The 27738-nt window shown below is 36.5% G+C and overlaps 1 protein-coding gene across 1 annotated transcript in view; it reads left to right on the top strand.

The window, feature by feature from the left end:
• MLANA (melan-A) overlaps positions 1–27000 on the top strand; it is a 37252-nt gene extending 10252 nt beyond the window's left edge. The window contains exons 2-4 of the mRNA XM_044657035.1: positions 9932–10028; positions 21456–21572; positions 26932–27000. Coding sequence (XP_044512970.1) covers positions 9932–10028; positions 21456–21572; positions 26932–27000 — 283 coding nt within the window. The remainder of the gene's footprint in view (positions 1–9931; positions 10029–21455; positions 21573–26931) is intronic.
• Positions 27001–27738: the final 738 nt, after the last annotated feature.

Genomic DNA, 27738 nt, shown 5'->3' with positions numbered 1-27738 from the left:
AAGGACTTTCTTTCTGCTTACTTATTTGTATCTCCAGCATTTGGTGCAGTGCTTCACATATAATAAATTCTGGTTGACTTGACAAATATATCACAGTCTCATGATTGTATCAAAACTCATCATTGAGTCTTAGGATTCAGAAAGACATTGTCATTTTTTTATCATTTGTTTTTCTTTCTCCAATTTTTCTCTAAAGCAGCTTGGCAGGCTTAATAAATTATGTATTAGGAAGTTTCAGAAGGTGGGAAGTTGATGGCTCTCTGTAGCTCTGTCAGAGCATTTGGGACTGAAGGGGGTAGGGACCCCCTCACTATATAAGTTGTGAATAAAAAGGAAAAAAATTCATTCATTCATTAAGGTTGGTAAAAGGTGGCAGCGTCTGCTCGATATTTTCACAAATTGCTTCTGACATAACACACATTGAAATCAGTTATATTAGATAGCACAAGGTATCTTCCATGACATGTTCCAGATTCTCTTTGGAAAGGTATGAGGGAGTTATCTTTATGATCCAGAAGTCCAGAATGACATAATGACACCTTACCTTCATTTGGCAGTTCAGTTGATTATTGAAATATGGGGTATATATAAATATTTCAACTTATGCGAAAGGCAGCTAGTGCAAAATGACTTAAAACTGAATTCCCAGATCCGTGAGAGTGACAAATATGGGAGCAAGTGGAATGATTAGTTCTTTTCCTTGGCAGTGGAAAAAGAGGTCAATTTGAAAAAGCAACATAAAATACTATCAGTGTCTTCCAAATATCAGGACCAACATATTTTACCAAGTACCTAATTCAGAATTCTTTTGCTAGAGTTTTTGTATTCCCTAATATTACATCTTTGAAAATTGACTAAAGGGATGGTTGGAAGATGGTAGAATAGTTCATGGAACTTCCTCTCCCACAAACAATAAAACATAACTCCACAGAACTAACGTTAAAAGTGGAAAGAAAAGATAAGACTCAGGTGTGAAGCTGAGTAGCCAAGAACAACTGAGACCCTGCCTCAGTCTTATTGGATAATGCAAACATTACCAAACAAACAATGTAGAATTATGGAAAGCCCTGGAAGCAGGTTCAACGGGGAAATTTTATCTGCTAAACCTGGGAGCTTGCATCCCAGTGGTAAACACTATGGAGTCAACAGGCAGAAGGCCCTGGGAATTAGCTGTGTGAATTGTAGCCTCATTTCCAGAGATCTCTGCTTACCCACAGCTGGGGGTTGACCATTGAACAGGGAAGAATTTCAGGGTCAAATCTCACAGACTAGTTAGTCATCAGCTTTAGGAGAGGAAGAATGAAGAGGAAGCACACACTTGTGAGTGTGGTTGCTGAAGGGCTAGAGTTCTGTTGGCTATGGTAATCCCCATAAGAGTAGAGTCCCTGACTACTATCACAGTGACAGTCTGCTTGCAGTGGCAAAACTGCCTGGAGGACAGTTGGAGCACCTTAAGTCAATCACAGACTACAGCTTGAGCTGAGGACCAGAGACTTACCTGACCCTGGATAATAGGAATTGGAAGAACTAAATAGGCTCAGGAAATAGCAAGTATAAAAAAATTCAGAAATCTGAGGCACCATCCCCTATGCCCTCGGAATCCTGTCACTCCAGCATAAAGCTAATAATTAAGGCTATTGGTCTGGATGTTAAAGTTGATTGTGTTTTTTTTTAAACAGTAAGAAAAGGAGAAAAAAACTCAACTATTGATAGCTATTATGGGGAGAGAGAAGACCAGAGTTCAAACTCAGAGGACAGTGAAGTAAAAATATGTCCTTCTAAAACAGCAAATAAAAACATTAGTCACAAGCTCAAAAAGGGCTTTTAGAAGAGTTTAAAAAGACATCAAAAACCAAATGAAAGAGGTTGAGGAAAAATTAGAAAAGAAATAAGAGCAATACAGGAAATCAAGAAAATTATGAATTACCTAAACAGAAAAGGAAATCCAGAAGCTTACAGAAGAAAATTAAGAACTAGAATTAAACAAGAGGAAGCTAATGATTTCCAAAGGCAACAAGAATTAACAAAGCAAAATCAAAAGAATGAAATAATAGAAGATAATATGAAACATCTTATTAATAAAATAACTTATGTGGAAAATAGATCAAGAAGAGACAATATAAGAATTGTCAGACCTCTGTAAAGTTATGATAAAAAAAAAGAGCTTAGATACCATACTCCAAGAAATCAAGGAAAACTGTCCAGAAATTCTAGAATGAAGGGGTAAAAAAAGAAATTGAAAGAATCCACCAAACAACTACTCAAAAAGACCCAAAGATGAAAATGCACATGAACCTCATTGTTAAGTTTCATAGCTCCCAGGTTAAGAAGAAAATACTATGAGTGACAAGAAAAAAACAATTTAAATACTGTAGAGCTATAGTCAAAATATCATGACTTAGCAGTTTCAAAAGGGGACCTGGAGGTCCTCTTACCATAGAGATGTGTAGGAATTAACCAGCCCACAGTGACAGGAAGTAGAAACCATAGAGATAGGAAGTGAGGTAGGGTGAGGTTACAAAAGGGGTTGAGCTTTGGTTGGTGGGGGCGGGGTGTCAGTTGCTGACATTAGGGCTGGCAGTTATGGGGAAGTTGGCTGCTGGACATGAGTTGGTTGTTGGGGATTGGTTGCTGGTGGTGTGGGTTGGTGATGTTATTTTTAAAAATGATGAAGGCTGATATTATAAGGGAAAATAGAATTTTAATTAAAGCCATGCTGATAGAGATAAATCGACCACGCGCCTGGTAAAAGCTATTCAAAAATACCACCACTGGCCATCCTCATTAGGTAGCCAAAGAGGTCATCTCAAGCCTGACCCCTAAATTTAAGCTGCGCTACACTTTGGTTCCTGTTGTCTGACATTATCACATCAGAAACTGGAAACCCATTGGATCACAGGAAATGTAGTTCCAAGGTCCCCCACATGTCCACAGGAAGTCTGTCAAACACTACATATCTTGAGGCTCAATACTTCCAAATAGAACCCCAGTACTTTTAAATAACACAGTGATTAGTTGGTGGTTGGCATTTAGTTGCTGGAATATAAAGGCAAGTCTGAGCTTACTGAGAGGGCTTTTGGCTTTAGCTTTTAGAGGGCTTTTTGCCTTTGGGTTTTGGACTTTTGGTTTGGGCTGTTAGGGTTTTTTTTCCCTTCCTTGAACTTTTTTGGAAGGTGCTGGTCTTCATTGACAGACCTAATTGGTTTGATTTTGATTGAGCTGGTTTGGGTTAGAACTTTGTGAGGTGGTTGTTATTAGCAGTAGTTGTAGGCAGTTTTAGATAGTAATTATAGCCAGTTATAGATAGTTATAGGATAACTAGTATAGACATTAGGAAATTTCTTTCTCTACCTCTTTCCTATATTTCCTTACTTTACTTTATTCATTTTGCTATATTCTTTACTATCTCCATTTTGATTAAACTAAATTGTTAAGTGTTAAAAGCTGCTAGAAGTTTTCTCTTCTCTGGCTTAAAGGGATAACATTAATTTACAACTCTACTATATTCTCATTAAAACTCAAGTTATTAAAAGCTGCTTTCTTATTTTGTCAAAACCCCTAATTTAACCCTTACAAATTAAAAAGTTAATTGAAGCTATCAATAATTTTAGGAAAGTAGTAGGATATGGGGAGAAAACCCACATAAATAATCAGTATTTTTAGTATATACAAAAAAAGTACTATCAGAAGAGATAGAAAGAGATACTCCATTTAAAATAATGAAAGAGAATAAAATACCTGAGAGTATACTTACCAAAACCAACACAGGAACTACTTGAAAATAATTATAAAATGTTTGTTTCACAAATAAAGTCAGACCTAAATAATTGGAGAAATATTAATTGTTCATGGATGGGAAGGACCAATATAATTTAAATTACAATCCTACCTAAACTAATTTACTTATACCATGGCACTCTAATTAAATTACCAAAAAATTATTTTATTGAGTTAGAAAAAATAATAACAATTCATTAGGAAAAACCAAAGATCAAGAATATCAAAAGAATTAGTTTTAAAAAGTAAAAGAAGTCTAGCAGTACCAGATGTTAAAGTTATTATAAAGCAGTAATTATCAAAACTATGTGGTACTGAAATATGGCCTAAGACATTTTCCAGCTGTGTGACCCTGGGCAAGTCACTTAACCCCCATTACTTAGTCCTTACCACTCTTCTACCTAGGAACAAATATTCTAAATAGATTCTAAGATAAAAGGCAAGGGTTTTTTAAAAAACCATCTGGTACTGGCTAAGAAATAGAAGGGCAGATCAATGGAATAGGACAGGCATACAACAAACTATAGTGAAATATTATAGAAACCTTCTGTTTGATGAAACCATGGATCTAGATTTTGGGGATAAGAAATCATTGGCAAAAGTTGCTGGAACAATTGGAAAGTTATTTGGCAGAGACTAGGTATATACCAATATCTTACACCATTTTCTAAGAGAAAGTCAAAATAGATATATGATCTAGACATAATAGGACATATCATAAGTAAATTAGAAAAATAGGAAACATATTACTTACCAGATATGACAGGAGAGGAATTTATGAGTCAACAAGAGAAGGAGAACACTGAAAGATATAAAAAAGATAATTTTGAGTACATCAAACTGAAATTTTTTGTACAAAATAAATGCTGCCAAGATTAGAAGGAAAACAGAAAATGGGAGAAATTTATTGACAGTCTCTCATATATGTTATAAGGAAAAGTTAAGTTAAGGAGGAAAGTGTATAAGTCTGCAGAGGGCAGAGGCATGGGACAGCAGAGTAAAAGATTTTGGAATTCTGCAGGGGAGAGCTAAACTGTTACTAAGAGACAGTTGGGGTTTGAGCTGTGTCCTCTTTCTGGTTTTGACCTGGAGGGACTGGTTATTTTCCCTATGGCTGTTTTCTACCTTATTTTCCCATCCTACCTGTTGCTTCCTGTTTCTCTGCTGGCTGGTTGATATCTGCTGAGTTTCTGGTGACCCTGAACCATCTGGCATCTCTGATTGTGAGATCAGGCCTTAGATCCTTTTGGATCTTGGACCTTATTTGGGCCCTATCAGGCTTACACAGACCTTTTCCTTAAAATCAGCAAAAGAAGATTTAGTGTTAGTTTAGCCAAGAACAGGAATTGGGATTTTAGATAATGAGGAGAGAAGGAGAGTAGGAAAATCACTGAAGAAATCTCTGTGAAGAGATATTTAGACCTGGGGTTTTTAGGTAGTTGGCATTAGATTAGGATTCTCCAAACTTCCCTTTTCACCTTCCCTTGTTAATAAATCCAACATCCATACCTGATATATACTGGTCTTTTTCTCCTAGCTCAGGACAGGCTTTACCTGGACTGAATCTGTCATCCCACAGTTAATCTAATCACATTGGCCAAGTTTAATCCATTCCCAAAACCCTCTACCTTTTTACAGATAGAGATCTCATGTCTAAAATATTTAAAAACTTTGTCAAATTTATAAGAATTAAAACTATCCCCCAATTGATAAATGGGAAAAAGATATGAATAGGCAATTTTCAGATGATGAATTCAAAATCATATATAGGTGTATAAAAAAGTGCATTGTCACTACTGAGTAGAGAAATGCAAACAAAAACAATTCTGAGATATCATCTCATACTCATCAGATTGGCTAAAATGACAAATATTAAAAAATGGGGACACTAATGCACTGTTGGTGGAACTGTGAACTAATCCAACCATTTTGGAGAGCAATTTAGAATTATACCCAGAGAGTTATAAAACTGTATATACCCTTAAAACCAATAATATGATTGCGAGGTCTATTCCTCAAGGAGATCAGGAAAAAAGGAAAAGAACCTCTATATTCCAAAATATTTGTAACAACTCTCTTTGTGGTGGCAAAGAACTGAACATTGAGAGGATGCCCATTAGTTGGGGAATAGCTAAACAAATTGTGGTATATGATTATGATGTTTTCAGAACTGGTTCTCCACCTATCACCTAGCTACCTGTTTCCCAGTGGTTCCATATACAATTCAGCTTATTTGTTGATTTATTTAATTAAAGCTTTATTTTTATTTGTTTGTTTTGGTTGTAGAAATCACCCTATAAATTTGCCCCACAACCAAAATTCTTTCCCCTAAAAAACCCCAGTTGGACAAAACAGTCTCTGGTGGTAGTTTACTAACAGAAAAAGATATATATATTTTCATCTGGAACTAGCATCATATATAATATTTAAGCAGAGTTTGATTCATTTACGTTTTTTTATTCATTGGATATAGTATTCTTATATATCTACTTTCTTCACTCTGCATCATGTAAATCAGTTCATATAAGTCTTTCCATGTTTCTTTAAACTGCTCAAATTTTTCATTTCCAATTTAGTCTAACCAAAACATTTATTAAAAGCAAGATATTATGGTGAGTGTTAGGAATATAATATAGTAATGGATAACAGTTACAATAGTAGATAGGCCCTATTCTCTAGGTGCTTACAACTGCATTTCATTGTATAAAAATAACTGTGATAGATGGGAGAATGAGATGAGTTCAAAGGAGAGAGTCTCTGAAAAGTGTCATGAAAATTTTGAGGAGGAAGACATTGCTTTCAGCTAGGAGAGGAGAAAAAAATGGAGAAGGTTTCCAGAAAGGAGGGAGCACCTGAGTTGGATCTTGAAAGAAGGGAGTTCAACAAAGAGAGATGAGTGGGATATAGAGTCCATTTCAGGTAAAAAAGATGTTAGTTAAGGTACAGAGATAGGAGGAAGTAGGATGAGAATTGGAGACAGAAAATAGTCCAGTTTGGATAGAACACAGAATAAATGAAGAGGAGCAGTATGGGCTAAACCTGAAAAGGTATTTTGGAGCTAGATTGTGGAAGATCTTTAATACCACGATTAAAAGGCTACACTTTACCTCCTAGACCAGAGGCTCTGGCTGAACCATGACATGCCGATAGTGCTGCCAAACTCAATTACAATGCAATTGAAATTTTTAAAAATATAATAAAACAGTTAATATCACCCTTAAAAATTAAGTAAATATGCTGCTAGTATGTGTCCTTATATATGGATTAGTGGTCCTGGATCTATTTTAATTTGTCACCATTTCCCTGGACAATTTAAGGGCTTTAAGTAAGGGCATAAGACAGTTTCCCAAATCTCTGAGAAATTATCTATTTTCCATATAGTCTCTTTTGGTAATTGACTAGGTTTATTAATGTTAAGTAAAAAATGAGGTCAGATAAGAGCATAAACTTTTTAATGCCTTGATTTATGTAATTTTAATGCAAATTTATGTATAATAATAATAATAACCAGCAATTAATGTTATGATAGAAGAGGAGAGAAAGTGTCTATGAGGGGAAACTCTCCTCCAGCTCTCCCCTCCCGCCAAATATATACTGCTGAGACTTTGAGGGGGTATCACCCTAAAACTGGGTGACCTGGATGGTTGTGCCACCCCACAGGAGTTGGGGGCAAGGCTTCCCTATAAGATGAGTTATGGGGGACCCCAATCTGATTCTGAATGAGGCCGGGGTTCATGCAAGACTCCCAAGAGGTCAGCCAACTTCACAGCCAGTGGTCTGGCTTCAAGATGGAGGCAGCCACCCAAGCTGTGATTCCCCTCCCCCTTGTCTCTCAGGCACTCTGAAATGCTATCTGACTAATGAATGTCTTTTATTAATATAAATATAGGGATCAGGGAAGGGGGCAAAGGGCAGAGGGATTTTGGGGTGCTCTCTTCTCTATGTATATGGGGTCTGTCACTCGGGTGGGAACCTTTGAGGTTCCCACTCCTAAGCATCTCCCCTCACCTCTTCTCCTTCAGTTTTTATTTCTATCCTTTTCTATAATTGCAAGTCAAACCGGAAAGGGTCTCTCAGCAAGGTTGGGTAATGAGAGGAGCCTAAGAGATCGCTCCCAAAATGGAGTCCAAACACTTAGCTCACTCAATGATTGAAGTCTTGCTGGGTGAGGAGTGATGGAATCTTTGACCAGTGAATCAGGGTTTCAATGTCCAAAGAAAGATTCTCAGGAAGCCCTCAGGACTGGATTTGAGCTGAGATGTCCTCCTCCTTCCTCTGTCCCAAGCCCTTTTCTTCCCCTCCTTCCTCTGGAGAGTTACCCAGAATTCTCCTCTGGTCTCAGCTGTCACCAACTGTCACCAACTGTCAGCCACTCCTTCTCTGGCTCCTTTTGTCCCATCCCCCTTACACAAATCTCATCCTTACATCTGCTAGGAATTTGAACCTGAATTTGAGTTCTGCCCCAAATACTAACTATATAACCTTGGTCAAATTAACCTCTCTCAACACCCATTTTCTCATCTGTAAAATAGGGATAATAATTATATCTATCTGTCAGGATTGTTGTGAGGATCAAATAATATAATCTATGTAAAGCCTTTTGCAAACTTAAAAGTGCTATATAAATACTAGCTCTCACTCTCATTTAGTAGTGGCAGGTGTAGTGGTGGTAGTAGTAGTAGTAGTTAGCAGTAGCAGCAGTAGCAGCAGCAGCAGCAGCAGCAGGAGTGGTGGTGGTGGTGGTGGTGGTGGTGATAGTAGAGGTAGTAATAGCAGTAGCAGTAGTAGTAGTAGTGGTGGTGGTGGTAGTGATAGGAGGAGGAGTAGCAATAGTAGTAATAGTAGTAGTAATAGCAGCAATAGCAGTAGTAGGAGTGGTGGTTCTTTTAGTAGTAGTGATAGTGGTAGTAGTAGTAGTGGTGGTAGTAGTAGTAATAGCAGTAGCAGTAGTAGTAGCAGCAGCAGTAGTAGTAATAATGGTGGTAGTAGTAGTAGTTATAGAAGCATCAACATCAGCAACAGCAGTAGTAGTAATAGCAACAACAGCAGTAGTAGTAGTGGTGGTACTTTTAGTAGTAGTGATAGTGGTAGTGGTAGTAGTGGTAGTAGTAGTAATAGCAGTAGTAGTAGTAGTAGTGGTGGTAGTAGTAGTAGAAGAAGCATCAACATTAACAACAGCAGTAGTAGTAGTAATAGCGGCAGGAAGTGTTAGTAGTAATTGTGGTGGGGGTGGTGGTAGTAGTAGTAGCAATAATAGGAGGAGTAGCAGCAGCAGCAGCAGCAGCAGTAGGAACCTGGGTGGTTCCAGGACTAGCACATCTGGCTGAGGGCTTACCAAGCCCCTTTTGGCTGCTCATTCACCCTTGGGGCACCCCTGGCACTCAGCCCATACCTGTGGCTCCAAGGAGCTAAGGAATGCCCAGCTACTACACCTCCCAAACCAGGCAGATGGGATAAACCAGGTGGAGTTATGATACCTTATAGCGGTAGTAAAAGTCTAAGGCTGAATTTGAATCCACCTCTTTGTGATTCTGGTCCAGCTTGGATCTCTGTGCCACCTAGCTGCCTCTTGATTACTTTCAGTCATTACTAGTCGTAGTAGTAGTATCACTAAGGCTGGAATCAGACTTCCCTTTGCATATCTCCCTTGTACCCTTGATTTTTTAACACCAATTTGCATTGTTCCTCTAAGACACACACACTTGGCAGACTCCAGGACACCCCTGATATCGGCAGAATCTTGGGGGTTCTGAAAAGTGCCGGTAGAGAGTGGCTGGAGAATATGAAAATGAAGTTAGGGGGGTAAAAGGGAAAATGGAAGACTGGTTGGGGATTGTGTTTGGAGAGAAAGTTCTCTCCAAAGAGAGAATAGATGTTTATATTTCTTTCTAATAAATAAGAATAGGGACAACTAGGGAGCACAGTGGGTAGAACCCCAGGATTGCAGAACACAGGGCTCAGGTTCAAATCTGACCCCAGACACATCTTTGCTGTGTGACCCTAGGCAAGTCACTTACCCCCAGTTGCCTAACCCTTTTTGCTCTTCTGTCTTCAAATTGATACTGAGTTTAAAAAGTTTTTTTTAAGAAAGTAAATAAGAAGTAATAGTAATGTTTACATATGCCAAGATGGATTTATGTGTTTTCTGGAACAGGGCAGTAGGAATTGGCATCCTGGCTGTGATCCTGGGGATTCTGCTGCTCATTAGCTGCTGGTACTGCAGAAGACGCAGTGGCTACAAAACCCTGAAGGTTAGTACCACTCACACACTCATTTTGCACCATTCTGGCTAGGTCAGCTTTCACCTAAGCATCCTGATAGGACTGGAAAACACCTCAAAATATTTTTTCCCATAACCCTGTCCCCAGTCCTAGGTAGTAGCTGTTAAATAGCTGAAAACATTTCTACAGGGAATAATAAAAAGCAAGAGTTTCAAGTCAGTATTCTCTCATTTTTATATGTTCTACAATTAAATGCTTTCTCGGTCAATAAACAAAGTAGAAATTTCAAAAATTTTGAAATTGATGTGTATGTGTGGGGGTATGTGTGTGGGTAGATCGTGGAAATCTCTAACATCAGCAATTCCAACTTATGCTAGGCAATTATTTCCCTTCTCTTTACCATTTCTCCAGAATTACTGAAGAACCTCCTGGCTAAAAAAAAAAATGTCATTTGTTGGAAACTCCATTGCAGTGAGGCTGTAGAGACCTGTATAAGAGAAAGATTAGGAAGATGGAGAGGATTTGAAAGTGACCAAAGGAGGATCTATCTTTTCCAGGCTAGGAACTTGGGCCAGAGGAGGAGGAAAGGTTTCTAGCAAAAAGTGAGATTTGGGCTGAATCTAGCAAGAAGTCAGGGAAACCAGGTAGAAAATGAAGAAAATAGAAAAGGAAGTTTTGCCTTGCATTCATTTCTTTCAGTCACACCTGACTCTTTATGACTCCATTTGGGGTTTTCTTGGCAAAGATACTGGAGTAGTTTGCCAGTTCCTTTTCAAGCTCATTTGACAGATGAGGAAACTGAGGTGTTTAGGGTTAAGTGTTTTGCCTAGGGTCAGAGAGCTCATAACTGAGGCCAAATTTGAATTTAGGAAGATAAAGTTTCCTGACTCTAGGCCCAGCACTCTATCCATTGTGTCACTTAGCTGCCCAGTTTTGTTTAGCATGATGGAATCAGAACAGTGTTTGGAATCCTGGCTGGTTTATTTTCTAGGTAGCTAGATAGTATATAGGCAGCAATGGATAGTATGCTGGAAGATTTGATTTCAAATCTGGCCTCATACACTTAGTAGCAATATAGCCCCATCTGCCTCAGTTTATAATAGGACTACTTCCCAAAGTTGTTGTTAGAATAAAATGAGATAATATTTATAAAGCACCTTGAAATATAGGCAAGAATCATGCAAGATTACAAGTAACAAGAGACCCAACTAAACAAAATCATTTTAAGGGTATTTTAAAATAAAACTAAGAGGAGGACAACAAATAAGAAAAAAAGGGGGGAATCTGCTAAGATTTTTATTTTAAGAAATCTTTTCAAGAGTAAGGACAGTAGCATCATAGTTCTAGATGTGCTTATGGAGGAAGTAGAAATGGACTTAAAAGAAAAAAATGATGGGAAAAGCAACTGGAGTTGATCAAATATATAGAAAGATCCTAACCAGTGGTGACACAATTTTTGAGGGCATTAATGAAAGATCTGCAAGCTATCTGATGGAGGCAAACATACCTAAGGTGCTAATAAACTTCGCATCTAATTAACAAAAAAAAAGAGAAAAAGCCCATGAGAAAATTAACAACTACCCATTCTATCAATGAACAAGAATTTATTTAAGTATTTCTTATGTGTCAGGCACAGTGCTAAGCTTACTTTATTATATACTATCTAATTAGAAATTTTATAAGAATCAACCACACATGAATTGAAAAATTTCTGTTTGAGTGTTAGGGAGATGCATGATGGAAAGATGGTGGAGTAGGGCATGAAGCTTCTTCATCCTTTTAATACCCCTCACAAACAACCAAAAATATATCCATAGAATCAGTGCTAAAAGTAGGAAAAACAAGCAGGAGTTGGGAGTGAAGCTAAAGAGACAACTAGACAGGAACATTTCTGATTTCCTTGGCCTTAGTCCCACCACCACAGGTCCTGGGGGCAGGAACAAAGTAAACAGTGTGAAATCAATAAGGGGACAGGACCAGCAACTTCACTTTGTTTGCTGAGCCTCAGAGCTTACATGTGGAGGATATCACTGGAATCATCAGGTGAAGGGCTCTGGAAGTAGCTGTGTTAGTGGTGGCATTGGTTTAGGGGACCCTTACTGGCTGTAACTGAGGACTGAAGGAGTAGATACCATAGAAGCCACAGGATCCAGACCCTAAGGGGAAGACCTCAAGCTTTTTGCTGACAGATGAGAGACTTTGGAAGTCTAGGGAATGAAGACCAGACACCTGTTCTGTCCCAGCTGGGATTGGGACACTGGTGAGTGTGGTTGCTGCAGGACGGAAGAACTCCCAGGTGAGTCAGGTCCTTAGTGGCTACTATAGGAGGAGGTAGCCTATTTACTTGCAGATGCAATGGCAGAACTGTCCATAGGGTCTGGTTGGAGCACCTGAGAGTAATCACAGACTGGGGCTTGAGCAATGGACTTGGGGATTACATCAGACCCTGAACTATAAAAACTTGAATAAATAAAAATGACACAGGAAAAAAAGCAAATAAAAAAATCCTGAAACCTGAGGTAACATACCCCAGCACTGCAGTAATACTGGGAGTCCAGCAAAAATCCAATAATTTAGTGTACTGACCTGGCCACTAAAACAAAACAAAACAAAAAAACCAAACCACAAACAAACAAACAAACAAATATAAGAACCAAAGGAGGAAGAACCAACGGTTGATAGTTACTATATGGACAGAAAAGATCATAGTTTAAACTCAGAAAACAATAAAGTAAAAATATCTACTTCCAATCAGCAAAGAAATACAACAAATGACCACCAGCTTAAAAAGTGCTTTTGGAAGAGTTTTAAAAAGATCTCAAAAATAAGACAAATAGAGGAAAAGCAGGAAAAAAACAAAAGCAATGCAAGAAAATTAAGAAAATTATGAAAGAGAAGTCACCTCAATAGAAAAAGAGATCCAGAAACTCACAGAAAAAATATTATATTAAGGAATAGAATTGCACAGGGGAAAGCTAATGATTTCCTTAAGAGAACAAGAAATAATAAAACAAAATCAAAAGAATGAATTAATAGAAGAGAATATGAAATATCTTATCACAAAAACAACGGACCTGGAAAATAGATCAAGGAGAGATAATATAGGAATAGTTAAACTGCTGGAAAGTTACGATCAAGAAAAGAGTTTAGATATAATTCTCCAAGAAATCATTAATGAAAACTGGACAGAAATTCTAAACTCAGAGGGTAAAATGGAAATTGAAAAAATCAACCAATCGGTACCTCAGAGACCCAAAGATGAAAATGTATATGAACATCATTGCTAAGTTCTATAGCCCTAAGGTTAAGGAAAAATACTAAAAATAACAAGAAAAAAACAATTTAAATACTAATAACAAATGACATAGTAGCTGCAGCATTAAAAGAATGCAGGACTTTGAACACAGTATTTTGTAGAGCAAAGACCTGGGTTTACAATCAAGAATGACATATCTAGTAAAACTGAGCAAAATTATAAAAGGTAAGAAATGGACATTTAATGAACTAAAGGAGTTTCAACTATTCCTGGAGAGAAACCCAGAACTCAACAGAAAATTTGATCTATAATAAACATACAAAGGTAATGTTGAAAGACTAATCTTAAGTGACCCAAAAAGTCAAAATGTTTGATTCTTATATGGAAAAATGATATCTGGGGGTCCTGGGAATGGCATCATTGCTTGGATACTTTGAAGGGGCATGTATGGATGAAAAGTTGAGGTCAAGATAAATGCAATGGAATGAGCCAAAACAGTAGTAGAGTAGATCAGGAGGAGGAATGTGTTGGGGAACTGGTATGGAGAAGGGAAGAAAGTCATGGAGGGCTAGTAATATTAGAAGCCTACTCTCATCAGATATGGCATAAAGAACAAAATATATAATTAAAAGAGTAAAATTTTTCTTAATGAACAGAGCAACAAGAGGGAAAAGGGAGGGAATAAGAGAGGGACTGAGTAGGATAAGGAAAGGACCAAACAAAGGAAAATGCCTTAAGGGATTGAGGGAGTAAGAAGGAAGAGTAGATTAAGAGAAAGGAAGGCAGGGGCATAAGATACCAAGGGATACCAAGAAGAGAGTACATATCAAGAAAAAGTGAGGTAAGGTGAGGAGATAAGGGAGGGTCTCAGGTTATGATAAGGGATGAATTTTTAGAATTGAACCTATATCAAGAAATAGAAGGACATGGCAGGGGAGGATAAAGTAGGGACTTTTGGAAAGATAGAAAAATAATTAAGAGGTAAGGGAAAAAATACGAGAGAGAAACTCTTAGAAAAGTGGGCCAAGTTGGGACTAGAAGGGAAAAGGGAAAGGAAAATGGAAGATTTCTAAGAAGGGACAATCATTGGAGAGATAGAGGACAGAAGAAATTGGACCTCTGAGGATGGATACAGCAGAAAAAAAGAGAAAAACAAGAGAAAGAGAAAGGAAAAACAGAATAGAGCAGTAATGGGCAAACTTTTTAAAGAGGGGGCCAAAGGAAAGGAAATGCTCATCTGTCAGTCTGTTTCTAAGGCAACTTTTTCAAAGTTTCATTGTATTGTATCCTACTCATTGTATTTGTCAGATTAGGAATAATGTTGTGCTGCTGGATAGAACATTTCAGGGGGCCCACATTTGGCCCATGGATCATAGTTTGCCCATCACTGGGAGGATATTACATAACTAATAAATGTGTCATTAAATGTGAATGGGATGAAGTCATCCATAAAATAAAAATGGATAACAGAATGTTTAAAAAACCAAACCCCAACAATATGTTGTTTACAAGAAATACACTTAAAAATAAGAGACACATATGGAGTAAAAATAAAGGGCTAGAACAGAATATACTATGCCTTAGTTGATGCAATCATTATCTCTGAAAAAGTTGAAGCTAAAATAGACCTAACCAAAAGAGATAAAAAGGGAAACTATATTATGTTAAAAGGTACTACAGATAATGAAACATTAACCATTTTAAAACATTTAAAATGTTATAGGATCCACATTTCTAAATGAAACATTAAATTAATTTCTGATAAAAATAACAAAACAATAATAGTGGGGAATTTTAATCTCTCCCTCTCAGAGCTAGATAAAGCCAAAGAAAAAAGAAATAAAAAAGAAGTAAAGAGATGAATAGAATCTTAGATAAGTTAAGTATGACAGATATTTGGAGAGAACTGAATGGGAATAGAAAGGAGAATACCTTCTTCTCAGTGGTACAGGGCACCTTCACAAAAACTTGTCAATATTAGAGCACAAAATATTACAGTTAAATATAGAAAAAACAGAAATATTAAATATATTCTTTTCATACCATAGTGCCATAAAATTTATAATGAGGGACAATTGAAACAAAAAAAAACCTAGAGACTGACTTAATCTTAAAGAATGGGTGGGTTAAAGAACAAATTTGTTGAAATAAATAATTTCATAAAAGAGAATGATAATAATGAGATAATATACCAAAACCTATGGGATTCAGCAAAAGCAGTAACTAGAGGAAAATTTATATCTTTAAATGTGTATATTAATAAAAGAGAGAAAGAAAAGATCAATGACTGGGAATGCAATAAAAAACTAGAAAAAGAAGAAACTAAAAATTCCCAACTAAACACCAAATTAGAAATCCTAAAAAATTAAAGGTGAGATTAATAAAATTGAAAGGGGAAAAACCATTGAATGAATAAATAAACCAAGAAGTTAGTTTTATAGAAAAATCAACAAAAATGATGAACTACTGATTAATCTAATAAAAAAGAGAAGGAAACAAAATCACTAGCGTTAAAGATGTAAAGGGTGACTATACCATCAGTGAAGATGAAATTAAGGTAATTATTAAGAATTATTTTGCTTAATTATAAGAAAACAAAATTAATAGTGAAAGATAAATAGAATACTTTTAAAAACTGCCTAGACTATCTAAGCAAGAAATAGACTATCTAAATAAACCCATTTTAGAAAAAGAAGTTGAAGAAGCCATAAATTAATTTCCCAAGGTAAAAAGCATTAGGACCAGATCGATTTACATGTGAATTCTATAAAATACTTAAAGATCAACTAATTTCAATATTAAAGAAGTTAGTTGAAATAACAGATAAAGGAAAACACTTTTTAGGAAACAAATGTGGTACTGCTACGTAAACCTGGAAGAGCAAAAACAGAGAAAGAAAATTTTAGAATAATCTCACTAATGAATATGGATGCAAAAATCCTAAACAAAATACTAGCTAGGAGACTACAACAATGTCACAAAGATAATACATTATGACCGAAAAGGATTTATAGTATGAATGTAGGCATAGTTTAATATAAGGAAAATTATCAACATGATTGGTTATATTAATAACAAAAGTAATAAAAACAATATGATTATATCAATAGGTACAGAAAAAGTCTTTGACAAAATATAACCCTCATTCCTAATAAAGAACATTGGAAAGCAGAGGTATAAGTGATTTTTTTTCCTTAAAATGATATGAAGCATCTACCTAACACTATCAGCAAGTATTATCTGTAATGGGGATAAGCTAGAAGCTTTCCCAATGATATCAGGAGTGAAACAAGGAGGCCCATTATCACCAAAATTATTTATAACATAGTATTAGAAAAGCTAACAATAGCAATAAGTGAAGAAAATGATATTGAAGGAATTAGAATGGGTAAAGAGGTCACAGAACTATCTCTGTTAGCTGATGACATGATGGTATATGTGGAAAATCCTAGGAAATGAACTAAAAAGCTTTTTGAAACTATCAATAATTTTGGCAAAGTGGCGAGATATAAAATAAATTCACATAAATCATTAGCATTTTTCTATATTACTGATAAAGTCTGCAAAAAGAAATAGAAGAAGAAATTACTTTTAAAATGACTATAGAAAGACTAAAATACCTGGGAGTATACCTGCTAAAACAAATGTAGGAACTACATGAATATAATTATAAAATACTTTTACACAGATAAAATCATATCTAAATAATTTGAGAAATATTCATTGTTCACGGATGGGCATAGCCAAAATAACTAAAATAATAATCCTACCTCAACTAATTTACTTATTCAAAGTCATCCTAATGAAATTACAAAAAAATTATTTTATTGAGTTGGAAAAATAACAAAATTCATTTGAAAGCATAAAAGATCAAGAATAGTAAAGGAATTTAATGAAAAAAGTGTAATGGAAGGAGGTCTAGCAGTACCAAATTCAAAACTGTATCATAAAGCAGTAATTATCAAAATTATCTGGTACTGGCTAAGAAACAAAGGTAGATCAGTAGAACAGAACAGACACACAAGAAATGCAGTAAAAACTATAGTGGTCTTGGGTTTGACAAAATCAGAGATCAAGGTTTTGGGGATAAGAAATCACTGTTTGGGTAAAAATTGCTGGGATAACTGGAAACTTGTTTAGTAGAAATGAGGTAGAGATGATTCCTTATACCTTTTGCTAAGATAAGATCAGAATGTATAAATGATCCAAACATAAAAGGAGATACCATAAGTAAATAAATGGAATGAGGAATATACTATTTATCAACATTTATGGATAGGAGAAGAATTTATGAGTCAACAAGAGATAGAGAGAATTGTGAAATGTAAAATGGACAATTTTGAATCTATTAACTTGAAACACTTTTGTACAAATAAAATAAATGCTGCCAGGATTAGAAGGAAAGCAGAAAATTGGGTGGGTGGGGGAGTTTATTGACAGCCTCTCTGATAGTAGTTTCATAACTAAAATATAGAGAGAACTATTTAGAAGGAAAAGAGCCATCCTCCAATTCATAAATGGGCAAAAGATATGAATAATTTTCAGAAGAAGAAATAAAAGCCATATGTAATTATATGAAAAATGCTATAAATCACTATTGTTTGGAGAAATGCAAACCAAAACAACTCTGAGATATCATCTCACACCCATTAGACTTTCTAAATTGACAAAAGAGAAAAATGACAAATACTGGAGGGGATGTAGAAAAAAGGGTACACTAATGCACTGTGATGGATCGGTGAACTGATCCAGCCATTTTGGAGAGTAATTTGGAATTACACTCAGAAAGTTATAAAACTGTGTATATCCTTTTACCCAGCAATACCATTGCCAGGTCTGTTTCCAAGGAAATCAGAGAAAGAAGGAAACATTGTTGTTTTCCAAAACCTTTATAGCAGCTCTTTTTGTGGTGGTAAAGAATTGGAAACTGAGGGGATGCCTATCAACTGGGGAATGGCTGAACAAATTGTGGTATATGATTGTGATGGAATACTCTGCATCATAAGAAATTAACAGACTGATGTTTTTAAAACTTGAAAAGAACTACATGAGATAAATAACAGTGAAATGAGAAGAACCAAGAGAACATCATACACAGCCACAGAATTAATGCTGGAAGAATAAACGGTGAATGTTACCTCCAGAAAGTGAACAGAGAGGTGAACTATGAAATATTTAGTTTTTATGCACATGCCTCCTTGACATCTTTTGGGATTCAGGGAGGGTGGGGAGGAGGAGCGACACTTTGGATGGGATTTATTATGTAGAAATGAAGAAAAGTAAGCTAAATGTGTGATTTCGTTCATGTATGATCTTTTTTTGTAAATGGAAATGTTTATTTTGTTTGGTTTTGTAAAATCTGAAACTAAAAAAAGAGAGAGTGTTAGTAGGGAATAGGCAGACTTTCATAAACGGTATTCTGTAGTGGGCCACATCTTTATACAATTGCCTGAAAAATATAGTGAACATGCAACCCCACTGTGATCATTATATGTTGTCAATAAAAAAAGCATAGACTTTGGTAGAGCAAAATTCTAGATCCAATATCACCCCTTTATATGTTAAAATTATATAAAATTCCTTGAAAGGCCAGCCAATCAAGAATAAGAACTCACATCTTTCATATAGTTTTTCACAAACTTTCCTTTCACAAATTTCCATTTTGACAGTGTGCTGCTCTCTTCATAATCTTATGTGCCCTTTGAAGTCCTACTCCAATGTTTCACTGGGATATGAAAGCCATGATTCTGAGTGCTTGCAGGCTGTGCCTGCAGAGCATAAGTTCTGGCAAATTCTATATCGTACTGGAAACTATAGTACCAGTAATAGTCTTCCTACTATCTGAGACCAACCTAGCTGAGTACAGAGGTTCATCCCCAGAGGACTGGCCACATGATGGTGAATTCTTTGATTATGAGGAACCCATGAAACAAAGGAAAACACAAAACTACATAGTTCTGGAGGTGAATGAAAGCCATATTGACATTCTCATTGTAATAAATGAAATCAGGAGGTATAAGGAAGTTGCAGATAAATGAAAGAATAGCTCACAAATTTTATCATCTCTGCAAAATCTTTACGATAATCTCTATACATACAAAGAGCATCTTGGATGAAAATATGAGAAAAGGATAGGCAGACTTTGGTAGATAATATTCTACAGCATGCCTTATCTTTTCTATAGAACATTCTCTTTCACGTAGAGACTACAAAGTCCCATTTATTTTCATTGTTTGTTGAGTATTTTTTTAAAAATATTTATTTCACTTGGTTCAGCAAAACATAATCTTAAAGTATTCCTCCAACAAAATGTTTGCATACATAAATTAAGATTATGTTAAGTTTCTTTGATAGGACACAACAGAGGCAAATTGGTTCAATGATATCTGGGAACTAGTATCTAACAAAACAAAAGGGATGTCTGTTAACTGTCATGGAAGATACTGAGTCCATGGAATGAATAGAAGAGAGATGTCAAGGTCTTCCAGATGCTCCCACTTATAAAGAACATGCTGCCAAGAACACATCAAGACCCAGAACATTACTGAGATTCCTAAGTGAGATTCACAATTGCTCAACAGCTTAGCATAACAGCCTATAAAATCAAGTGGATAGAGAATGTCTATTGTTCAAACTATGATAGTTGGATAGACAAATGACACAGCTGGTCCATCAATCCATATATTGCAGGGAGATGCTAAAGGCAAACAGGAAACTGGGCCCAGAACTGAACTAGAGAAGGAGAACAAGCTGGACTGAATTTGGAGAATTTGGTCCTATTTTCAAAGTCCCTAACCTTCTCCTGGTTCTTTTAAATAATGTTAATAAAATAAATTAACATAACATAAAATATTAAAGACAAAAAATAAAAATAGACAAAGCCTGTATTTTAAATAATATTGTTCTTGGGGACTTTAATACACTGTTGATGGCACTGTGAATTGATCCAACCATTTTGGAGAGCAATTTGCAAATACAACTAAAGAGTTATAAAATGTTGTCTATTTCCCAAGGTGATCAGGGAAAAAGGAAAGGAATCTCTATATTCCAAAACATTTGAGGTAGCAAAGAATTAGACATTGATAGGATATTCATTAATTGGGGAATGGCTAAACAAATTGTGGAGTATGATTGTGATGGAATACTACTACTGTACCATAAGAAACAACGAGCAGGTTAATTTAAAATTTTAATTTTAAAAAACTTGGAACGGATTATATGAGATAATTAAGAGTGGAAATGAGTAGAACCAAGAGAACAATATATATATATATACATATATATATATATATACAGCTTTAATATTTGAAGAATAACTTGTAAATGTTCACCTTCAGAGAATGAACTGAGAAGTAGAAACATGAAAGACATTCTCTATATATACATATCTGTTTGCTGGATGATGCCTTTTATGGTGTGGGGAGGGAGGGCTGAGATACCTGGAAATAAATTATATTAATAAAAGTTTTTAAAAAGTGCTTCTATAAAGCTATGTCTTGGTTTACCATAATTTCTGAAAAATAAAAAATGGGCATCATTCAGTGGACAATGAAGAAATACACAATGGACATAAATCAGCTGAATATCAACAATGAATTATGCACAAAAAATGCTGTCAGACATCAGAGATGTGTGACCATTAAAGAACAAAGCTTTATAGATAGAAAGACCATGTGTGTAATATTGGTATCTATCTAATGTTTAGGTCCAGAGGAAGGTCCAAGTATGTTGCTAGGATCCCATGGGGGGGTTTATAGAAGGACATGGACAGGAGTCTTCCAGGGTGAGATAGGAAGGAATGGAATGTGACCTGTGCTATTGGAGGGAATACCTGTTTGGATAAAAAGAGATCAGTTGAAGTATTTAATGTAATTATGGGCCACCATTTACTCAAAGTATTCAATGTAATTCATATCAAACTTTAGCTAGTGGCTTATTAATATATGCTCATTTTAGTCACAAAGAAACGACATAAAGGGATTAAATTACAAAGTAATTTGTGGGGAGGAGTGGGCAAAAAGTTTTCCATTCTAAATTCTGTCTGCTATGCCATATGATCTGTTTGGTACATATGTTACCACTGTGTCCATGACCTAGGGGTGAAAGGTGGGTTATAGCATATATTTTAAATTTCTTTAACTTGTTCTCCGTTTTTGTCTTGCTTCCTCTCCTACTAACCCCAACTCAATGTACAATTTCAGGACAAAAACCTGTGTGCTGGCACCCGGAATGCCCTGATGGGGAATTATTACAGTGATGAGAGTGTTCTCCCTGTCAACAAAGTGCCCTTTCAAGAGAACAGCAACTGTAACTCTGTGGTATGTTAAGCCCCTAGAATACTGTTTATTTGCTTGCTTCCTGCATAGCTATGTTCAATTCAAATAAGTAAAAACACAACAAAGAACCAAATAAAACTATGAGTAAAGTCTCCTTCTTCATCCTGCTCACTTAGATTTTCCAGCGTCAATACTTATGAAGTCTCAGATTTTAGATGCGAGGAAATAATTGGACGTGGATACACTGGATTAGACCTGGATACATGAACTTGTCTAAAAAACTTTTTTTTTGATAACTGCATTTCAATGTAATTGCTTTCCTTTATAATATTAATCCTGGGTATTTAATTTTATACTTTTAAAAACATTCTGAGAAGAAGCCCATAAAGTGATTAGGAACTCTTGTTCCAAAGCATTGGTTTAATCATGTCACTTTTCCTCAAGTTGTTCTACATTTCTATCTAGGGGGAAGATAAAGCGTTTTATTGTAAAATCTCCCCCATCCCTTTCCACTTGGGAAGTCCATTCCCATTGATTGACTCATGGTCTCCTGTATACTTTCTCCTAATTAAGACAACTAGATTTTCTCCTTCCTGTATACTGCTCTACCCTGGATATCCTCCTATCTGGTAGACCTGTTTCTTTTCAGTCTTCCTTGATGGATTTTCTCTCTAACCATGGTCCTGCCCCAAGGTTCTGTCCTTGACAATATTCTCTTTGAACTCCATACTCCTTCATTTGCTCATCTCATTCGCTCTGATGGGCTCAATGATCATTTCTATGCAGATAATTATTCTCAGATCTATATATCCAGTCCTAAGCTCTCTGCTGAGCTACAGTCACACATCTCCAACTGCCTCAAACTAGATGTCTATAGGCATATCAAATTTAACATGTACAAAACAGAACCCATTATCTTTTCTCCCAACCCTGTGAGCCCCTTTTCCAAAACTTTCCAACACTGTTGAGGGCTCTGCTTTTCTCCCTGCTACCCATACCCTTGGTGTTTTCTTTGACTCTTAATTCTTATTCACCCCACTTATCTAATCCATTGACAAATCTTGTCATTTCTGTTTTCCCAACTTTTCATATCTTCTCTTCAATCATGCATCCATAACCCCAATTCATGCTTATATCCCCTCTTGCTTAGATTACTATAATAGCCTTCTAGTCTCTCTGGCTCAAGTTTCTTTCCTCTCCAATCCACTCTCTCTTCAGATGCCAAAATAGGAATTCTCGACTTAAGGTCTATGAACTTGTTTTAACAAAAAAAAATTTCATAACTTATATTTCAGTATAATTGCTTTCCTTTATAAGTCCTATGTATTTTATTTATGCATTTTAAAACATGATTCTGAGAAGGGGTCCATAACACAAAACAAGATCAGGAACCTTGTTTTGTTGATCATGTCACTCTTTTCAATTTGCTCAAGTAGCTCCCTAGTATGTCCAGAATCAAACATAAAGGATGCTGGCACTTAAAGCTCTTTATAACCTGGGTTCAGGGTTCAGATTTCAGCTCACTCCAGAACTTGGCACTTAAACTATGTTTATCTCAGGCAAAGCTTTTATTGGGATTAGCAGGGAGAAGTGGCCCTCATTGGTGGAAATGGAGCCATTGCTTCTTTTTGGGAGTGGAGCTGCCTTCCCCCTGGGAGTAGTATGGGATAGGATCTTTATAAAGAAAAAGTCAAGGTCCCTCTTGACCCTGGACTTCAAGGGATGGACAGGTACCCTTGGGTAGCTCTACACAAGTGGGAACTAATGTAATTTCCCACAAACTAATAGAATTTCTGTTCATTAAAGGGAGCCAGGTGTCCAGATAAGTGCCCTGGTGTGCCTGAACCCTGGCCCAGCCTTATGCCATTGGTGCCTGACTCAGCCTCCATCACTACTTTTCTAGACTTCTTACACCTTACTCCCCTCCATGTGATCAACAGTCCAGTGATACTGGCTTGTAGTTCTCAAACACAATACCTCATCTCCTCTCTCAGTGTCCCCATCTGTAAAATGGGGGTAATAATAGCGCTTAACTGACAAAGTTTTGTGAGGGCCAACTGAGATAACATATGTAAAGGGTTTTGCAGACTTTAAAACACTTTATAAATGCTAGCTATAATAATTATTATAGCGCTGCTAGCTATTCATATGTCTTTCAAAATCTCAACTCAAAATTGGATTTTTATCATTTCATTTTATGTGTCTAAGACAATTCCAAAGGTCTTATGATGAAAAATACTATTCACTTCCAAAAAAAGAACTGATGGTATCTGAATGTAGATCAAAACATACTTTAAAAAATTTTAATTTTTCTTAGGGTTTTTTTGGGAGGGTGGTGTCTATGTTTTCATCTGTCCTCAAAAATCCATGACACTCCCTCCCTCTAACCCTCTCAGCTAAACCACTTGCTTCATACTTTACTGAAAAAAATGGAAGTCATTTGCAGAAAGATTCCTCTTCTACCTTCCTTCTCATCTCACATCACTCAGATATCTTCCCGTCCTATCTCTTCCTTTACCTTTTTCTTGCATAATGAGGAGGCCATTCTCCTAGTCAGGGCAACTCTCTACATGGACCCTTGATTTAATTCTGTCTTGTTTCTTAACAGATTATCCTTTTCTATCACTTCTACTCTCTCACTAATCTTCAAACTCTCCATGCCTACTGGATGCTCCATACAAACACATTCATGCCTCCCCCAACTTCAAAACTCCCCAACTTGATTTGACCATCATAGCTAGATATCATCTTGTATCTCTTTTCCCTTTCCTGACCAAAGGAACTTTCCTTGAGAAATAATCAGTGCCTCCATTTCTTCCCCTTTCACTTCTAAAACATTTGTAGTCTGGCTTCCAAAATCATCTTATCTCTGAGATGATATCTGCTCTCTCCAAAGTTATTAATGATCTTTTAATTGACAAAAACTTTTTTCCATGCAAAATATATTTCCATATTGGCTGTACTGTAAAAGAAAACACAAGGAACACACACTAGAAATATAAAGTAAAAAAAGTAAGAGTTCATGAGTACTCTCATTGGAGGTGGAGAGCATTTTTTATCATGGGATCCTTTGGAATTGTCTTGGATTATGGTCTTTCACTGTTGATCATCCTTACAATATTGCTAATATTCTCTTGGTTCTGCTCATTTCACTTTGCATCAGTTCATGAAAGTCTTTTCAGGTTTGTATGAAACTATATTGCTTGTTATTTCTTAGAGCACAAGAGTATTCCATCACAATTATAAACTTGGTCAGCCCTTCTGAAAATGATGAGCATTCCCTTCATTTCTAGTTCTTTGCCACCACAGAAAGAATTGTTATAAATTTTTTTTAAACCCTTACCTTCCGTCTTGGAATCAATACTGTGTATTGGCTCCAAGGCAGAAGAGTGGTAAGGGTAGGCAATGGGGGTCAAGTGACTTGCCCAGGGTCACACAGCTGGGAAGTCTCTAGGCCTGGTTCTCAATCCATTTGTTATGAATTTAACAAATTTGGAGGCAGCTGGGTGGCTCAGTGGATTGAGAGCCAGGCCTGGAGATGGGAGGTCCTGGGTTCAAATCTGGCCTCGGACTCCTGGGCAAGTCACTTGACCCCCATTGCTTAGTCCTTACTGCTCTTCTGCCTTAGAACAAATACACAGTATTGATTCTTAGACAGAAGGTAAGGGTTTAACAATTTTTTAAATACATTTGATAAATTTAATAATCTTTTCTCAATCTTTATCTGTCTTCACCCCTATGCAAGTTTTGATATTGTCATTCACACTCTTCTCATGAATGTTCTCTCCTCTTTAGGCTTTTATGACATTGCTTTCTCAGTTCTCCTATTTGTCTGACCACCCCCTTTTCAACCTCCTTTGCTGGATCTACCTCCAGATCACACTCATTAGCCAAGAGTGTCCCCCAAGGATCTGTCCTGTACCCTCTTCTCTTGTTCCCCTAATCTATCTCCCTTAATGATCTCATCATTTTCCACTGGTTTAATTATCATCTCTAAGCAATGAGTCTCAGACCAAATCATCCAGCCCCAAACTTTCTCCTAGTCTACAATCTCACATAAACATCTGACTATTAAATATCTTGAAATGAGTTTGCCATAGACACTCCAAATTCATAATTTCCAAAACTGAACTTTTTTTTTCTCTCCTTAAAGTTTTCCTCTTTCCCAAAGTTCCATATTGTCAAGAACACCACGGTTCTACCAGTACCCCAGGCTTACAACCTTAGTGTCATTCTCAACTCCTCAGTTGGGTTCACTCCACATATCTAAAATGTTGCAAGTTTTGTGATTTCTACTTTCACAATATCTCTTGTACATGTCCCCTTGTCTTTACTCATACAGTTGTCATTCTGGTTCAGGTCCTCATCACCTCAAGCCAAGACCATTGCCATATCCCACTGGCTGGTCTCCCTGCCTCGAGAATCTGTTACAGTCCATTCTGTACACTCAGCTGCCAAAGTGATCTTCTTCAAGTCCAAGTCAGACCAGGTCTTTCCTTCTTGCCCAATAAATTCCAATGGCTCCCTGTTACCTCCAGGATCAAATACAGAATCTTCTTTGCTTTTAAAAGCCTTCTATAACCTGGTCTCTTCCTACCTTTTCAGTCTTCTTGTACTTCACCCTCCAAGCATTCTGTAGTCCAGTGACACTGACCTTCTTGCTGTTGTTTATACATGACCTTCTATCTCCCAACTCTGCCTTTTCACTGGCTGGCTGTCCCCCATGCTTGCAATATCTTTCTTCCTCACCCCTGCTTCCTGGCTTCTCTGGCTTCCTTTGAGATTCAACTCAAGACACCCTTTAGCAAGATTTTTCCTGGTCCTCTCTACTCTGAGATGACTTTCCATCTATATTGAATATATTTTGTATGCACACAGTTGTTTCTCTGTTCTCTCCCCAATTTATTTCATTGCATGGAAATTCATAGGTTTGACAAATACATTCCCTCTCTTAAAAAAATTTTTTTTTAATTTTAATAACAAATTTCCACATAAGTTTTCCAAAGTCATACCATACATATTGTCTCCCTCCCTTTTTTCCTCCCCTCTTCCTGGAGCTGACAAGCAATTATTCAATCTGGGCTATACATGTATTTTCATGCAAAAATATTTTATATTATTTATTTTTGTAAAAGAATAATTTTATAAAACTCAAACCCCAAAACATATATCCAAGTAAAAAAGGGATAAATAATATGTTTTCATTTGCATTCCTAATCCAACGGTTCTTTCTTTGGAGGTAGATAGCATTCTTTTTCATATGTCTCAGAATTATCCTGGATCATTGTATAGCAAAGGCTAACATTTGATCGTTCCACAATATTTCAGTTACTGTCTAGAATGCTCTCCTAGTTCTGCTGATTTCACTCTGCATCACATTCTCTTTTTTTCCTTCTCACAGGTACCTGATGCTCCCCCTGCTTATGAAAAGCTCTCTGCAGAACAGTTCCCACCGCCTTACACACCTTAATGCTCAGCAAGAAATTTCAGAGGCCTTGAAATGATCTTTAAGCTTTTGCTTCAGTTCCTATGAAAGTTTAATGTTATATAATAGTACACTGTGGGAATAAAATTAACTGTCAAGTTATTAGCAGCATAGCTACCAGTACTAACGAAATAGCAAATAGTAACGCAATGTTACAATGAGCAATAGCATACATATCAACAAACTGTTGATTCTGGTTGATCTCCACTCCAACTTAATAGGACTCCAGTACATTCTTATTTCCCAGGGGACTGTGTAAAGTGTTTTTAGCCTTTGGTTCCTTCTATTCAGTTTATTTTGGCTAAAAATGCCTACACTGAGGCCAGTTAGGTGGCTCAGTGGATTGAGAGCCAGGCCTAGAAATGGGAGGTCCTAGGTTCAAATCTGGCCTCAGACACTTCCTAGCTGTGTGACCCTGGGCAAGTCACTTAACCCCCATTGCCTAGCCCTGACCATTCTTCTGCCTTGGAGCCAATACACAGTTTTGACTCCAAGATGGAAGGTAAGGGCTTTTAAAAACAAATAAATTTAAAAAATGTGTACACTACAATGTAGCCAAGTGTAGAGAAGTTTATCTTCTGATCAGTATGAAGTTTGCATAAAATTATTACAGGTATATCTTCATCACAAAAATACACAAAAGAACTATGTATGAACGTGAGAAAGCCAACTAATTCATTCCATTTACTTCTCCGCTAATTGTTATGCCCCGTCCCTCCCCCA

This window comes from Gracilinanus agilis, chromosome 1 (assembly GCF_016433145.1).
Source record: "Gracilinanus agilis isolate LMUSP501 chromosome 1, AgileGrace, whole genome shotgun sequence".
Taxonomy (NCBI): Eukaryota; Metazoa; Chordata; class Mammalia; order Didelphimorphia; family Didelphidae; genus Gracilinanus; species Gracilinanus agilis.
Note: the sequence above shows the minus strand (reverse complement) of the source record. Positions and strands in the feature narration are given on the sequence as shown.